Source organism: Elephas maximus, chromosome 4, assembly GCF_024166365.1.
Source record: "Elephas maximus indicus isolate mEleMax1 chromosome 4, mEleMax1 primary haplotype, whole genome shotgun sequence".
Classification (NCBI taxonomy): domain Eukaryota; kingdom Metazoa; phylum Chordata; class Mammalia; order Proboscidea; family Elephantidae; genus Elephas; species Elephas maximus.
The window spans coordinates 106,103,676-106,121,626 of record NC_064822.1 but is presented as its reverse complement, the minus strand read 5'-3'; the positions used below and the strand labels follow the sequence as shown (position 1 = coordinate 106,121,626).

The following is a 17,951-nucleotide window of genomic DNA, read 5'->3' as shown; positions in this document are numbered from 1 at the left end:
GATAGATGAATGTACCCTGCCACACTGAGAACACTAGATTATAGAAAAAGGAATTTCAAAGAACTGAAAATTGGCAGTGCTCATATAAGCCCTGTGCACTGGCACAGGCGACACGGCCCATACTGAAGCACTCTGGTCACTAAAAGTTACCCTGAAGCAAGTTAATTCCAATTACGAGATACAGACAATTAATTACCCTGTTCTGATTTCCAGGCAAACTTCTCTTTACAATTTGGCTTCTCATGCAGAGCTGTCTGCAGGAAAATAATGTGCTAGTCTATCTACAATGTGCTAGTTCCACCAGAATATAAGCTGAGAAGCTTTGTTCTGTTTCCTGATGTATTCCAAGTATCTAGAATAGTGCCAGACATATAGAAGGTGCTCAGTAAATATCTGTCTGAATGAAAAATGAATAATGTGAGCAACCTGACCCCTGTGACATGACAGGTCCTCATTTCTGATCAGTAAGCTGGCACTCTGGTTTATATCAGTCTTTATAAACTTAGTTACCTTGCGTCTACTCTTGACAGATGGATCCGTTCTCACTGTGTTCTCAAAATTAAGTTTTTGAGGCTATAAAGCTCAAACCATGGCAAATTCACCAAAGTGAATGTCACTTTGTGAGGCCTCTTACTATTCCTTTATTTAACAGGTACTCGTTGCTGTGAGGTGGAATTGACTCCATGACAATGGCTTTTTTTGGTTGTTATTGGGTGTTGCTGAGTTGATTCCGACTCATAGGGACACCATGTGACAAAGTAGAACTGCCCTATAGGTTTCCTAGGCTGAAATCTTTACGGGAGCAGATCGCCAAGTCATTTCTCCTACAGAACTGCTGAGTGAGTTCAAACCGTCAACCTTTTGGTTAGTAGTCAAGCTCTTAACCATTGCACCACCAGAGCTAGCATTTCCCGTGCGTCAGTCACTGTCCTAAGCATGGTTATAAACATTAATTTATCTAATCCTCATAACAATCGTATGAGGTAGGTACTATCATTACTCTCATTTTACGGATAAGGAAATCGGGGCACAGAGGTGAAGCAGCTCACCCAAAGTCAGCTAGTGAGTGGCAGAGTCAGGATTCAATCTCAGGCAGTCTAACTCTAGAGTGCATGCTCTCAACCACCGCACTGTGCTATTCCCATCAGCCAGCTGATCTGCCAGGTGACACCCCGACCACACCAAACATTTTCCCTGTAAAGCTGCAATATCATGTACCTCAAATGTATTTTTTGTCACACCAGCAAGCCCAAAGTACATCATGCCTCCTGTCCTGGAGCTAACACAGATTTCTCCAATTTCATCTGTTCTGCAGAGTTGGGGAGGTCCATCTGGCCTCACGATGCACATCATTCCTAATGCCGGAAAACACGGTGCAGGGGTGGTGATTCAGGAAAACCTTTGCAAAGTAACAGCTTCCCCTTTGTGGACCCAGGAAAGCTTCACATTTATTGAGTGGTAGTAAGTACGAATACTGAACAGGGATATTAAAAATAGACCTAAAACTACACAAGTATATCTGGAAACCTCAATCTTTATCCTTGATGATAAACAAATAATTTTTACAGTTCAGCAAATTTACATACAACAGGTGCAGACTAAAGCTTTAAAGACTGCGACATATTAAAAATAACTGCAAAGTCCACTGAAACGGGTTAATTTGGCTTTTCCCCTCGGTGGCTCAAGCTCTAACACTCATGGAAGCAGCGCACTCTTAACTTTCTGCCAGTTCCAGTGGCTTGGCAATTACAGTGACAGCCAGATAACTTTAGTATCGCTTGGTTCTGAGCTTCCTGGGTGAAGACTTGAAGTGTTCACAATTAAAAAACCACACAATACTGCTGGAAGGTAAGGTAGGCATAACCATGTACCTATTAGAGAGGTTTTGAGAAATTAAGTGACTAAGTACTGAATGTAGGTTTCTGGTTTTGGGTCTCGTATTTTCTTGGGCTGTACTATCTCTGATGACAAATCTTTATAAAAAACCAAATGGTGCTCTTTAGAACTCACCACCAGGCATTACGTGTCCCACATCCTGGACTGTCAGTGCGGAATTTTTATCTTCAGTATTTACCCGTATTACCCCATAGCTCAAACCATTCATTGAGAGAATGGCTCTTCCCGGCAAAGGGGCCCCTGGAACTCCAGGCCTGGAAAGAAAATAAATCCAACAAGTTTGCCAAATTAAATGTTATCAGAGAAGAATATGAATATGTAGGAAAATAAAATTTCCTCTGGCTATGATACCAAAAAAGTCCCTATTTTACCCACCAAAAATATGCTAAATTAATCAAATTCACATATGTAAAGAACGGTCAACTTTCTGTTAGGTGGAGAAAGTAAATTTTAATCAGTTGTTAAGAATGTCTTGGTGTTGGCCTAATAGATTGATCTTGATCAAAAGGAGAAGAAATGTGGACCAGAACTTTAATTTCTCATAGAAACCAGACTTGCAGGATCCATTGAGACCAAGTGAACCCCTAAATCTATTGCCTGTAAACAATTTTTAAATGTTGAATCAAAACTATCCCCCAAAGTTATTTTTAAACTAAACAAGTTTGTTCTTTTTCTTTAAGATCATAAAATGCTGTCTTTTGGAGATCCTTTTTTTTAATATACACAACAAAACAAACACTCATTCAAAACAATAGCTTAACTCAATACGGAATGTTTGCCTTGCGCATTGAGTTCTTTTAAAGAATTATCTATATGAAATGAAACTGACAAAAGATGAGAACTCCACGGGGCAGAGAGCCTATGCTAGTGGTGGTTAAACAACATGGGTAGAGATAGTTGAATGGTGACACAATGTGAAGTATGTAACCTGCCTCACTGAATTGCACATATAAAAACTGGTGAATGAGTGTTTGTTTTGTTGTGTATATTTTCAGCAAAAAAGAAAAGGGAGGGGGATCTCCAAAAGACAGTAGTTTATGGCTGAAAAAAAAAAAGAATCTCTTGGTTTTGGGTGTACTATAAATGTACTTTCCTTACTTAAGACACAATCAAGAACAGCCTATTTCTAGTCTAAGATGCTCGCTAAGGATTCTGAAGAACACCACAACACAGAAAAAGAACTAATTCAGAAATACGAGATGAGAAAAATTACAGTAAATGTTCAGCTTACCAGTTACCATTTAAGGCAACAGTGGGAAAAATAAATGAGATGCTTAGAACTATTTTACAAAGTAACTTTCACTTTTAGGCTTATAAGGCAGAAAATTAGTTAGCACCCTTGTCATCGCCTGGTAAATATTTGCATTTCACGTTGTAATATTCATCAACAGCATCTGACACTGAACAATACCTGCGGATTGCTACAGTCATGGCTTCAGCCGACGTAGCACATGGACAGATGGCCTCAGGTTTCAGTCCATGGCTTTGGAACAGACTCAAGAAGGCATCACAGGATGACACAGACCCTAAGGAGTTGGAACAGATCAATGTGAAAGCGGAAACTGTGATTTCATTACTGCAGAAAACTGGTAAAAAACAGTGGGGAGCTGACACATTTGTTTCTCATGAGCACTCTCATTGTACATCATTAATTCCACACAAACATTTTACTGTGCCCGGGAGATGTTTTGACGCATATCAAGGACAAATTAATGCTCATTCAGCCTGTGAAAAGTTACTGAGACTATTTAAAGTTACAACTTGAAACAAGAGGCTGCTCTTAGCAAACCTGCAAATCAGTATCAGAGATAATGCTACAGGCAACTTGCAGCCAGTTTATAATTTAGCAACCCTCCGCGAAGTGTAAAGGGTACAGCCAACGCGGCACAACGTCGGCTTAGTCCCACACTCTTCTAGGTGGTGCTCTAGGACTTTTTTCTTATTGAGGCCGATCACGTGTCTGTATTTTAAACCAGAATGATCAATGTGACTAATGATCAAAGTCCATTTGTGATAAACCGGCATAGTACCTGGCACTTTAACTCATTCTACAAATTAAGTTTTTGAGGTTATAAAGCTCAAACCATGGCAAATTCGGCATCTCTGTGCTTGTGGGGAAGAGCAGGCAACACAGTAAGGTCTCTAAAAGCTTTCGCACACACCTTTGATTTGCTGCTAGGGGAGTGTACGTGATTACATCCAGTCACTGGCATATTGCTCCCCTTATTTAAGGACACCCACAGTTACATGAGAGAAAAACAATATAAATGAGTGAGCAAGAAGGAGTGATTTTAAAAGTCTGTAGATTCATCACATGATGAATGAATAAATAAAATGTGGTCTACCCACACAACGGGATTTTATTTGGCAATAAAAAGGAATGAAGTACTAATATATGCTACAACATGGATGAACCTTGAAAACATTATGCTTAGTGCAGGAAGTCAGACACAAAATATGATTCCATTCCTGTGAAATGTCCAGAGTAGGCAAATTTAGAGAGCCGGAAAGTAGATTAGTGGTTGCCTAGTGCTGGGGGACAGTGGGAGAGAAATGGAGAGTGACTGCTCATGGGTATGGGGTTTCTATTCGGGGCCATGAAAATGTTCTAAACTTAGATCATGGGGATGATTGTATAACTTTGTGAATATACTAAAACCATTGAACTGTACACTTTAAATGGGTGAATGTTGTTGTTGTTAGTTGCAGTTGAGTCAATTCTGACTCCTGGTGACCCCACGTATGCAGAGTAGAACTGCTCCATAGGATTTTCAAGGCTGTGACCTCTTGGAAACATGTTGCCAAGTCTTACTTCTGAGGCATCTCCAGGTGGGTTCAGATCGTCAGCCTTTTGGTTAGTAGTCCAGCCTTTCGGTTAGTAGTCCAGCCTTTCAGTTAGTATCTAATGCTTAATCATTTAAAGCCTAATTCACCCAGGGAGCCCTGGGTGAATATTAGGGTATGTGAATTATATCTCAATAAAGATGTTTTTTAAAAAGCGTACAGAAGGGGGGGTGGGGGGAGACAACCAAAGGAAAGAATATTCCCAGACCCGCACGCTAGAAACACTCACAGGGATTAGCCCCATCAGTCACGATTAACATTCGGAGGGAACTCAAGCTCACATCTCGTTGGTCCCGATGTGCCATCATAGCCCAGTGCAAGTCTCGGCATTTTACTAATGCTACTTTGGCTACAAATGCAAAAGGAATAAAGTTAACACACATGCACACGCTAAAGCTGATAGGTAATTAATGTACGGCACTAAAGCTATGTTTACATATTTTAGGTATCAGGTTTCACTCAGAGAAAATAAAATGATTTCAAAGAAATTGTGTCAGGTGCTTACAGGCAGAAAGCACCACATTTAGGCAACTGCACACACAACTGTTTGCTCGCCGCAACTTCTAGCCAGGCTACAGCATCCTAGGCAAAGAAACTCTGAGTATCAGAACACTCAATAAATCTAACACTGATTCAAGAGAATCCACTTCAATTCTTAAGAAAGGACATCAACATATATAACATACCTAATTCTACAGTAACTGAACTCTAAAATGTGTTAAACACAGACACGGACATGTGTCTCTAGAAGGGCGATCTGAAAATCCTCGAAATCTTAATTCAAGCGGTCACATAATTGAAGCTTAGATGCTATGTGTGACTACCTTTGTGGGTATGTACTCGCTGGACCCAAGAGAGAGGACAGGTCTTCATAACAGAGTATGGTACACTGATTGTATGCATCTTATTCATTATATTCTGAAAAGCAAAGAAAGATAATAGAGCAATCAATACCTAACACATTATTAGCATTTTAAAACTGAATTGACACTTCACTGATCATTTTAATTATATAATAATCAAATACATTCTCTTTGAAAAAAATCCAAAACATTAGCTATAAGGCTGAAGTCACTTTCAATACCTAACTCCAAACCTAGTTCCTTCCTTTGCTTCTTCTTACCCAGTGGTAATCACTGCTGTGAATTTGGTATGTATCCTTCCAGTCCTTTTTCTATGCATCTAGATATATATTTGCCCCAACAGAAATATCAAGTATTTTTAACATAAAGGAATCATACTATACATATATCAGCACCTTGCTTTTTTTTTTTTCACTTAACAAATTGTTTTAGAGCTAAATCTATGCACATTGGTACACAGATACTCCTAATTCTTCTGTACTGCTGTACAGTATTTCATGGTACGGCTTATACCGCAGTTTATTTAGGCATTCCCCTGTCGTTGATGATTTTTTGCTACTACAAGCAATGTTGCAATGAATATCTTTGTACTCACTTCCCTGGGCATGAGTGCAAGTGTTTCTCTGGAGTTGATACAGAAAAGCGGTACTGCTGAGTCACGGGTTGTACACTTCTTAAATTTTAACAGATACTGCCAAATTGCCCTCCAACCCACTAAGTGCTTTCGTCATGCTCATGCTTGCCACATACCACAAAGGGCTGCATACAACAAAGCAAGAAATCAAAGTTTCCCCGTTCCCTACAGGAGGTCCTGCCCAGACCTGTTAGGTGTTTGGGTAGAAAAAGCTGAGTGAGCTGAGGTATCATGTAATTTGGTGTCTCTCCTGCCACCCACACCAAACATCAATGGGACCCCTGTCCTAAAGAGACCTAGCCTGGCAGAGTAAGTAAGCCCTGCTCTTGAGACTGGCCATCTCACTCACCACCTAAATGGCCCAAAGAAACCTCTTCCTCTCTGCTTCCAAGATTCTAGTTATGGTGACAAACTTTTGGATTTCAGGGAAAAGCTGATGTTTGGCGTTTAGGGAAACTCTGATTTCTTGCTTTGTCACCTGCAACACTTTGTGGTATGTGGCAAGCATGAGCATGACGAAAGCACTTAGTGGGTTGGAGGGCAATTTGGCAGTATCTTCACGCATGTTCCTATCTTGCCCTTTGTATTCACAGGAGGAGACTTCCCTTAACTCCTTGCCAGGGGTTTTAAGCAAACCCCTACCCTCAAATGAAAAAAGAAAACAGGAAGTGCTCAGAAAAGAGCTAAAAAATAGGTACACTCAAGGAATAATGCTCTTACTAATTGGGGGGTCCTGAGTGACAGGCGATCCCCTTTTTCCTTCATGCTTCATTTCCTACTCCTCCTCAGACCCCTGCAATGTGTAAGGAAGTCGGGCTAAATGCTCTCTAAGGTCTTTTCAACCCCAGGATTCTCTATTTCTTTTCTTTCTCCTCCTAATCGGCACAATGCATATGGTGGCTTTTCCCACTTAAAATGTCTCCTCTACCTCCACTCCCACAAAATCTCTATATGGCTAAGTCTTGCTCAGTTTCAAAGTCTAACTCAACTGTCACCTCCTCCATAAAAACTGCCTGAAAGCCCTGAGCTGGAGGGGCCTCATTTGTCTCTAATTCTCACAGCATGTTATCTGTTCCTGTTACAGAAAATATCCTGGTCTACCTTGTTACCCTAGTCTTTAGCAGCAGCATGTAGCTTATGTATGGCAGTCATTCAGTACGTTTTTGTCCAATGGAAAGGTTAGATATTACTAGCCACAGTTGCCAAGTTCTCAATATATTTATGTAACCCTTTCATCAGAAAAGAGGTAAATCTCCAACATGCTTTTCTTTCTTTTCACCCTAAATAAATTATATAGCCATTTGCAGAATCTTTCAGACTTTGGGCTATCATAGAAGTTTTTAAAATTTTTGATCCTAACTTCTCCTACACACATATGAAAGGTATGCCCAAACACACAATGAAGAAAAAACAGAATTACGTTCTCTCTCTCTCTTATTTTCTTTTATTACCACTTGTATTATAAAACCAGATTCCTCTGGAAAATACTCCTAATCTTTTGGGCACTTTCAAACAAGCACTGAGAGATGGTCTAACTACACAGAATGCATAGTGACCTTAATTTGAAGCACAATTTACATTTAAGGCCTTAACTCTGAGTTGCTTACCGCAAACATGCCATGCCACAGACCAGCATCCTTCTTGAAGTCTAAAACATTTACTACCGTTTCCCCTAAAATAGAGAATAAAGGAAAAACACAAGGATATCATCATTAGTGTTAAGTAGAAAAATGATGTCACTTGTCCCTACTATAACAACTGATTTGGTGCTTCTGAAGAAATGACGAAAAGCTCTCAAGGACTTTTGATTGTGGGATGGTTCCCTGGAACTGGCAGGGAGGGGGCGTGACCACAGGGTGATGTGGTCACAGCATAGGCAATGAGTTAGAAAATCCTTATGACTTAGGCACGGTCTCCCGAGAGAGGATTATTTTTTCCTAATCAGGAAAGGAACACATGTTTACTTTAGAAATTTTGAAAATTTCAGAAATACATGTAAAAAATTATACTTCCTAGAGAAAATAAAAAACTGCTCTCTGTGTGTGCACGTAAATACACAGATGTGTATCTACACACACACAATTATAGGCATATTTACATATAGATATTTAACAAAACAAAATTGGTATTTATTGCTGTTTCTAATTTTTCCCCACTTAAATGATACACTGAAACAATTTCCCCATATCCTTAAGATTCAAGGACATGATTTTCAATGTCTCAGAGCAGAATCCATTACATGACTATATTATAATGTAATCAGTCCCTATTGTTGGGTATTTTGATTTGTTTCCATTATTGTTTTTTAACCAGACAAGAATGTTGCTCTGTAATGGACATGTATTAACTTGTTTCATTTTACAAAAGAAAATAAAACACTAAAAAAAATTAATATTGCAAAGAACATTCTAAGGCAATTAGTCATTACACAATATATATCAACCATAAAAATACTTTTTTGTGCCTTAATGTGTGCTTCTTGGTAACTAAATTTCTTTGACTCTAATTCCAAATGTAGAGCCTTAGGGCTCTAGACACACGGAAAGACAGAGATACCTGGCATTCTGCAGCTAATAAACACATGGTTTTAATCAGGGTTTTCTATTCCTGTATTCTATAAGTCATGCTTCACATATTTGGTTTGCCCAGAATTCTGGTTCTTTTACATTACAGCATATTTGTTAAAAAAAAAAAAAAAAAGAAGAAGAAAACAAAAGTAAGCCAAGAATGTGTCTTAGAACATTTCACTCTGAATTTGGTCATTAAATGGAATCCAATCACTGAGCACTCTGCTCATAGCCACATACATCTGAAGCTAAACAATGAGGGCAGTCATGGGATAAAGTCTGACCTTCAGAATAATTGCAGGCCTGGGACAGAGCTTGGCAGTGAGACAACATTGCAAGCCGGGACACTGTAACTCCCATTACACTCCCTTCTTTGCTTGTTTTATACTAAGGGAAAAAAACAAAACAAAACAAAAACATAAGAAACACAATAAAATGGGTTATTTTAAATGTAACTCAGAGATGACATAACAAGAATCCAAAAAATAAAATCTAGATAAGATAGATAATGGGCTGAACTTAACATTTTAATATGAATATTTCAGGCTATGCAACTCGTGATGCAAGGATAGGACTGGGGAATGACAAAGCTCAATAAATGTGTGAAAAAGACTTAAAAGTTTAATTAGTCATCAGTGTGAAGTGGCTGCTAAAAGAGCTAAAACAAACCAGTAACTTGAGCTGCATTCACAGAAGCAGGGTATTAGATACACGTCAAGCTGGCACCGCAGAGTTAAAGGGTGTCAGATGTGGCCCCTGTCCATGAGAAGCTCCCAGTCTGGTAGGGAGAGACCTATCAATGATCTATTCAAACTATAATTTTGCTTTTACCCTCAATGTTCCAGTCGAGTTGCTTTTACCAAGATCATCAACTTTTTGATTATTAAATCCAAAGGACATTCTGCATACTTTATTTTATCAGACCTTTCTGCAGCATTTGACATCCCTGACTTCTCCCTTTCTTGACACTTTCTCCTCCCCTCTCTCCCTACTCCACTTTTGGTTTCCATCCCTTCAGAGATTGCTGAAAGTTCTCCACTCCCTCCTCTTCTCTCTTCACTTTATTCCCATCAGGTACCACAGTCCAATTCTCTATCTGCAACCCAGACCTCTCTCCAGAGATCTAGGCCCACAGGCCAATTGTTTCCCTTGAATGTCCCAGAGTCCTGTGAAAATCAATGTGTCCAACACTGTACTCTTCGTCCCCCTCCCCATGACAAACATCTTTCTGCTGCATTTTCTTACTAAAGGCCACCACCACCTACCCAGCTGCCCAAGCCAGAAACCTAAGAATCATTCCTGCCCCCTCCCTCTCCAGGGTCAGTCACCAAGTCCCACCCGTTCTACATCCTTATCATCTCTCAACTCCATCCACTCCTCTCCATCCCTCCTACCATGGAAACAGATAACTGAAAATCTGGTCTTCCTATTTTCCTTCTTAACCAGAGACATCTTTTTATAACAAGTTTGGTCTTATCACTGTTCTTCTTAAAACCTTTTAATAGCTCCCTACTATGCAGGATATTTCAAACTCACGAGTAAACCATATAAGGACCTTCATTACGTGACCCTTGCCTAGCTTTCCGGCCTCTTGTAGACCCACTGCCCTCTACATTCTGGGCTCCTGCTATTCTGAATTAACCTGCAACTTTCACTTGGGATCCTCCTTCTCAACTCTATGCCTCTTAACACATTCCCTCATTTGGAATACCTTTCCTGCCTTTCTTCATCTGACAAATTCCTATTTGATACAGGACTTAACTTAGACTTCATTTTCTCAAGGAAATTTTCCCTAACTCCATAAAGCTGAGTTAATCACGCATCCTATGTATCTCAATAGTATTCATTCATTTAACACATATGTATTAAGTACTTACTATGGGCCAAACACTGTTTTAGCAGCTCAGGATATTGTAGTAAACTAAAGAGGCACAGTTCCTACCCTGAAGCTTACATTCTAATCAAGACAAACATTAAAAAATGTATATATAATATTTCAGATGATGATAAATTTTAAGAAAGATAAAGCAGGATAAGAGGATTAAGGACTGTGGGTAAAAATGCTGTCTTACATAAAGTCATCAGGGAAGGTCTTGCTGATGATATAGTATCTGAGCACAGACTGGAAGAAAGGCAGAAACTGAGTCAGGCGGATGCCTGAGAGGCATGTACCCTAAGCAGATGGACAGCAGGAGCCAAGGCTTGACGCAGCACAGTGCTTGGTGTGCTCAAGAACAGCAAGAAGGTTACAGCAGCTGCCAAGAAGTGGGTGAAGGTAAGAGTGACAGGAAACGAAATCAGAGATCACGTAGGGCCTCGTAGGCCTTTGTAAGCACTTTAGCTGATACCCCAAGCGAGATGGAAAGCTTTTGGAGGGTTTTGAGCTGAAAAGTGTTATGATCCGACTTATATTTCAATAAAATCACTCTAGCTTGCTGTTCAGAAAAAAGAGACTATGAGGGGCAAGGGAAGAAGCAAGAAGAGCAGGGAGGAACCTATTTTAGGATAATCCAGACAGAAGATGAAGGTGATGAGGATCAGGAAGAGGCAGTGAGAAATGGCTGGATTCTGGGTTCAGAGGGAAGACCTGACAATCTTACTTATGGACTGGATACAGGATTTGAGAGAAAGACGACTCTAAGATTTTTGGACTGAACAACTGGAGGAATGGATATCACTTACTGGGCTAAGGGTACTCCGGGTAGGAAAATCAAGAGCTTGGTTTTGACCTTTTAAGCCTAAGATTCCTATTAGACATCCACTGAAGATGAGAGAGCAAGCAACTGGGTATTTGAGTTTGCATTTCAGGAGAGATGCCCTGGCCTGGAGATATAAATTTGGAAGTTGAAACCATATAAGCAATATACTGTCATGCATGGCTCAACATCCACAATACATTCTGTGAAATAGGACGTTATGTGATTTGGATGTTCTCTGAACATGCTTAAATAGTAAGCAATAGCTAGCATGCACCGATTTTCCACCTTTGTGATGTTTAATACCCTTTTGTTTCACTTACAAACCGACACTTCCCCTCTGCCTCTTGCTGCTGCTATTGCTAAGTGCTGGTTTTGCTGCGTTTGAGAGCCATGATGAACTTCACAGTAATATTTTCAAAAGAAAATTACACAGAGAGATAATGCTACAACACTCCAAAGACATGCAATACACGAGATTGGATGCTGCTGCCTATGAGTGCAAACATACACTGTTATACAGTAAACTTTTTATTTGTAAGTATGGGAAAGTCCACGTTCAAATAACAATAGAAAGCACAGTACAGTACATACATAAGCCAATAACACAGGTGTTTATTATGACTATCAAGACATATGTATTATAGGTTATATATGTGCTGTACCACTATACTCCTGGCAGAGCAATCGCTTTTTACACAAGAGACATGAGATACATGTGTTGCATGCAGGAAGCTGTTGCATTCACTGTGTCCAGTTATATCCATTACGTTCCGTTCTCTGATCGGGATTTCTGAACTCTATTATAACCTTATGGGACCACAGGCATCTATGGGGTTGGACGTTACCCAAATAGACATTATGTGGCATGTGAAACATGGACCTGGACCTGAACATAAATGGAGAAAAGGTATGAGGACTGAGCCCCGGGGCTCTTCATCTTTTAGGAAGACCTGATAAAGAAGATTGAAAAGGACTGCTCACTGAAGTAGGAGAACTGAGAGAAGGTGGTCCAGGAAGTCAATGAGTATACAATTTTAAAGAGGATAAAGTGAGAGATGACATGGACTGACAGCTGATGACTAAATTTGGTATTTCAAATGTCTGTTTACTTGTCTGTCATTTCATCATACTCAGATGTCTTCCACCCTGAAGATGACCCTCCTTGCACCCAATATTACCCCATTACCCCTCAAAGCTACTGCCCACTCTCTTCCCTTTTGGCCTAATTATTTGAAGAGTTGTCTATACTTGTTCTCTCTCTTCTTAAAATTTATTAATCTTCTCTTTTTAAAATTTATTAATTTGTTTATTCATTAATTTAGCAAAGTGTTGCTGAGCATTTATTAAGATGTCTCAAGCAGGATACAGAGCTGTGAAGAGTATAGTTTTCAGAGTCAGACAAACCTGAGTTTGAGTCCCAGCTCTGCTACATTTAAGTCATGTGACCTTTGGTCAGTTATTCAAGTTCTTTTAAGTCAGTCTCCTCATCTATTAAAAAAAGGCTTACTAATAGCCCCCACTTCACAGAATACTTGTGAGGACTGAATGAGATAATGCATTTAAAGCACTCAGCCTGGTGCCTGGCATGAGCAGGGCTTAATCCTTCAACTGCATCGTGTTACCAATGATTCAAGCTCCTGCACTAACCTGCAACACTAAATGTTGCTCTTTATCTTTCATTTGTTGAATCTGTTCTTTTCCTCCTTCACTTCTCCATTCTCTTGCCTCCCCCCACTCAGCGTAAAAAGAAAAAAAAAAAAAAAAAAGGAACAGAGCAACTCATTTCTTAAATATTTAAATCATGCCAGTAAATCATTTTTAAATTTTTCTATTTCTCTAGAGCCTTTTGTAACTTTCTTATGTGGCAAGGATCAATTTCTTTGCTGTCCTTCTCTTCAATGTGTATTTATGATAAAAATAATTACAAGAGAAGGTCCACTATGGGGCATTTTACAAGTCAACAGATGGAAATCTAACACAGCAGGAGGATCTCCCACCATTAAAACTGAAAAAGTTCATTTTCCCTTTTGTAAAATGGCAACCAAGCCAAATAAAAGCCAGAATGTGTGTTCTACAGCCTCAGGACTTACCTCAATGTATGCCGGCTCTATACCAGCAGGTGAGATGTGGGGCTGCCAGTCCTTAGGTGGCTTTGAAAGGTATTTGGAATCTGTTACAACCCATTTGAGCCGGGGCCAACCTATATCAAACCCAAAGTAAAAATTGAATTGCCTAAGCCATCAGGGAACACATTCACATTGAACGGGCCATTTTAAATTCCAAGAGATTGAATTATAAAATCTGAGGACATTCTACAATCAGTAGAATACTTTTATTAGTTTTCAGTGATAAATCACCAGGCAATTGTATCTTCTCTTAAAAGTAAAATCACTCCATATGCTGATTCCAGGGCTTGAAATTACAACAAATGGGAGGTCCACTTGGCAGTGGAAGTCCACTGGGGTTAGTGGTCTATCCTCTGTCTCTATATTTAGCTTTAGTGTACAGAGTGGTAGCTTTTTCCAACCACCAGCATAATGGTTAAGGGTATGGGTTGTGGAATCAGACAGATATGGGTTCAAATTGCTGCTCTGCCATTTATTAGCTGTAACTTTGGGTAAGTTACTTAACCTCTCTGTGCCTCAGTTTTCCTCGCCTATAAAATGGGGATAATCACGGTACCTACTTCATAAGATTTTGAGAGTTAAATTTTAAAAATATGGTTAAGTACTTAGCTATTATCAAACTATAAGACTAGCAAAAGCACTCAGCTTTAACTTTTGGCTGATAATTCGGGTACAATTATTACTAACCTTTAAATTGTACTATTTCTCCATTCTGGGTTTTTGGCAGCCCCTTCAGACAAACTTCACTGGTAAGAGCTAAGGCAATACCACAGCTTCCTAGTAAGAAGCCAATCTGCTGACCTCCAGCATCCTGTGGAGGAAAGATAATGAGCACAGTAGGGGAGTGAAAGTGAGCACACCTATGCCCCCAAATCTAACAGTAATGCACTGCCACTTGTGTGATGACATTCATGGAACCCACTGGTACCTGGCAATTATCAAACTCCAGTGACAACAATGTTCTTTCAAATAATTTCAACAATATACTGATTTCCTGAGCACAAATCAAGTATTTTATTAACCTAATGTTGTGAATTATTAACTTTAACCAGCCAAATGTGATCCAAGGGCCAGCCACGATCCTCTCTAGATTCATCTGAGGCAAATGAAATAAAGGCTAACACACTTAGGGTGTCATTCCCTAACCTCACTCCCATATCCAAGTGCCAAGCAATTCAGGTGACAACAGAATAAATGATGAAAATGAACACCAAATGTCCAAATTTACAATGAAAGTAAATGGACGGCTGTGCCCAAATCTATGTACTCTTCATTATTCTATTTTAAAAGAAGTAGATATAAACCTTACAACAGCTGCAAAAACAACAGATGACACATTCTAAATATCTCCATTAAAATGTCATTTTAAAAGTATCATCATGAAATCACACAAATACTGCCAACTTAATAACTTAAGAAGGGCCCTACGATTTCCCCAACCAACTAAGGATACTGCATCAGATCAACCACAGCTTCAAACGTAATACTAGTTTGGATTTTACTCATTTCAAGAAAAAAGTTTTTTCTCATAAATCTACATCCTCCACCATATTCATCTCTGACATCAACTTTCAATAGTACTAACAAACTGTGTGAGAAAATTAGGGTCAAATAGCTCCTGGAGAAACCATTCTGGTCAAACATGGCCATCTGCTACACAGATCTCATCTTAGTGGTGCTGATGTCAAAGTAAAGTCCTGTAACCTGCAGAGTTAACATGCCATCGCTGCACTGTGCTCTGATGTAATGGAAATCCCAGGTCTTGGGAAACGGTTAAAGGAAATTCCTTCACGAAAAGGTCTCAAATATTATAAATGTCAGTATTTACAGACTCTAAAGAAAGACTGGTACTCCTGATAAGTGGTAACTGTTGAAAAGTCAAGTATACCTCCTCCATGATTTTTTTTTCTGATACATATTACTATCAAAATTTTCATAGTTGGAAAATATCCTAGTCTTATGAAACCTGTAAATATGAACATTTGGGACAAATATATTTTTTACAACTTCCATGTTTTTAGAAAGTGAGGCTGAGGACTTCAGAAAATGGTCAGATGGTTTCACAGTGTTGTGACTGAGTCAATGGTCCAACAAGAACCCGCCACCTCACATCAGGCTGCATTCCCCTCAGATTTAGCAAGGTTACCTTTCTGGTAAGAGGTACCTCTATAGGCACTGGAATCACTTCTGCCAGGAGACATCCATAAAACGCCACCATAAACATGACTGGATCATTGTTGGGGTAAACCAGGGCGACCTGAAATGCGTAACGGCATTCAATACACAGGAATATACAGACTAAAGCTTTCAATGTCACTCCCTAAGACATACATTTATATCTAACACTTATCGTGAACACAATAAATCAAACTACTTAGTAGCCATTTGCTCGACAGGAAATTAAGTTACTGAGGAAGATGCACAAATCTAAACAAATTGCCACCATGCCCATACTTACGCTAAGAAGCACTTTGGGAATCATAACCCAATAAATCATTATAACTAATTTTCACTTAATTCTACTGGTGATCCAGCAGTAAACAACTTACTTTAAGTGGTAAGTTAATTACTTAGGAAATCTAAGGCAATTTATGTTTGTGTAACCCTGAAGTAATAAAATGAGTGCAATGGATCTCTCTACATAGACCAATGTATTAGAGAGTAAGCCCTACTACTTCTCTCAGAGAGAAACTACAAGTGTTGACGGACTCAATTATCATCTTAGGGTAAACCAAAAGGTTTCTTATTTTTAAACTAATTCACTGCATTAATCCTTACTCACTTAACCAACAATATCAAGTGTTCTAGCATGAAGGCATTTGGTAATAGGTATAAATCATAATGGCAGAAATTATTATGAATACAAAGTTATTAACAACAGATAAACAGTGAAACCTTTATAATACGTTCAAATCTGTGATCTCACCTGTAATATATCACAGGAAGAACTGACTCTTCCTAATTCACCCAAGGAATGCAAAAACACGGAAAGGAAAACCAAACCAAACTTGTTGCCACTGAGTCAATTCTGACTCACAGCAACCCTACAGGACAGAGTGGAACTGCCCCAGAGGGTTTCCAAGGAGTGGATTGGAACTGGTGACTTCTCGGTTAGTAGCCGAGCTCTTAACCACTGCGCCAAAAGCACAGAAGTCACTATCATTTGTGGTGTTTGTTACTTTGGCTTGGGTATTTACAGACTGTGATAGAATGAACTGTGTCCCCCAAAACTATGTGTTGTAAATCCTAACTTCTATGCCTATGGTTATAATCTCAATTGGGAATAGGTTGTCTTTGTTACGTTAATGAGGTGAGACCTGTATAGGGTGAATCTTGAGTTAAATCTCTTTTGAGATATAAGAGAGATTAAATGCAAACTAGCAAGCAGAGATGTGGGAAGAGAGATGCCAAGCCACATGAAGATCGCTCAGGAGCAGAAGCTTAGGAGAGACGAGGACCTTCCTCAAGGGTCAACAGAGACAAAAATGCAGAGCTGGCACTCTGAATTTGGACTTCTAGAATCTGAAACTGTGAGAAAATAAATTTTTGTTTGTTAAATCCATCCACTTGTGGTATTTCTGTTACAGAGGGACTGGATAACTAAAACACAGATTAACATTTGAAACTTAATTACGTCACTGGACTCTTGCTTCCCCTTCTTTTGCTTCAAATGTTCTTAACTCACTCCCAAGACTGGTTCAATTCTAAGCTTGTCCTCCGTGTTAATCTTGCCTAGAGTTCCAAAAAATATTAATCTCACAGACAATTTAAACTACCCAATTCCTTCCTGCACACAGGCATCCGTGTTGTTAGGCAGAAACGAATCACCTTCTGAGGACTCGGTGAGGGCTCATAAAGTCATATGTCACATATACAAGTAAACGCCATCCTTTAGGTGTCCTCTGCCAATGCAAAAGAATTTTTACAAGGCTAGTGTAGGAGATTCTATAATCATGAGTGCACGAAAAAGTCTGCCGTGCAGCTGGTATGTCTTACTCTATGACTTCCATATGGAAAAGGCGCCAATCTTTAATATTCAGAAAAGTCATGCTCGATGGTAAGAAGTCATCATATTTAGAATGTTAGTAAGAGGGGGGAAAAAAACGTTCAAAAATTAAAAAGATTTTCAAAAGAAAAATGTCACTTCCAATTAAAGAAGAAATAAAACAATGTTCATCTTCTTCCTCTTAGAAGTAACATGAATCTCCCTGCGTTTCTAAATAAAACCAAGAAAATTGTTTTAAAAGTTTTGGGGGCATTTTGTAAAGAAAAAAAACAAGAGTAAATCCTTTGCTATTTTCATCTAAAGTGTTAAAATATTT

At 39.2% G+C, this 17,951-nt stretch overlaps 1 protein-coding gene across 2 annotated transcripts in view; it reads right to left on the bottom strand.

Annotated features, from left to right (window-relative positions):
- Positions 1 to 17,951, bottom strand: part of DIP2B (disco interacting protein 2 homolog B) — a 224,275-nt gene that overhangs the window by 39,673 nt on the left and 166,651 nt on the right. The window contains exons 10-19 of one of the 2 annotated variants that reach the window (XM_049883095.1): positions 15,776 to 15,886; positions 14,317 to 14,440; positions 13,594 to 13,703; positions 9,089 to 9,191; positions 7,845 to 7,909; positions 5,565 to 5,658; positions 4,970 to 5,089; positions 3,308 to 3,422; positions 2,011 to 2,150; positions 1,219 to 1,355 (exon numbers count right to left, since the gene is read on the bottom strand). In XM_049883095.1, the coding sequence (XP_049739052.1) occupies positions 1,219 to 1,355; positions 2,011 to 2,150; positions 3,308 to 3,422; positions 4,970 to 5,089; positions 5,565 to 5,658; positions 7,845 to 7,909; positions 9,089 to 9,191; positions 13,594 to 13,703; positions 14,317 to 14,440; positions 15,776 to 15,886 (1,119 nt within the window). The remainder of the gene's footprint in view (positions 1 to 1,218; positions 1,356 to 2,010; positions 2,151 to 3,307; positions 3,423 to 4,969; positions 5,090 to 5,564; positions 5,659 to 7,844; positions 7,910 to 9,088; positions 9,192 to 13,593; positions 13,704 to 14,316; positions 14,441 to 15,775; positions 15,887 to 17,951) is intronic. The other variant, XM_049883097.1, reaches the window with a different exon arrangement.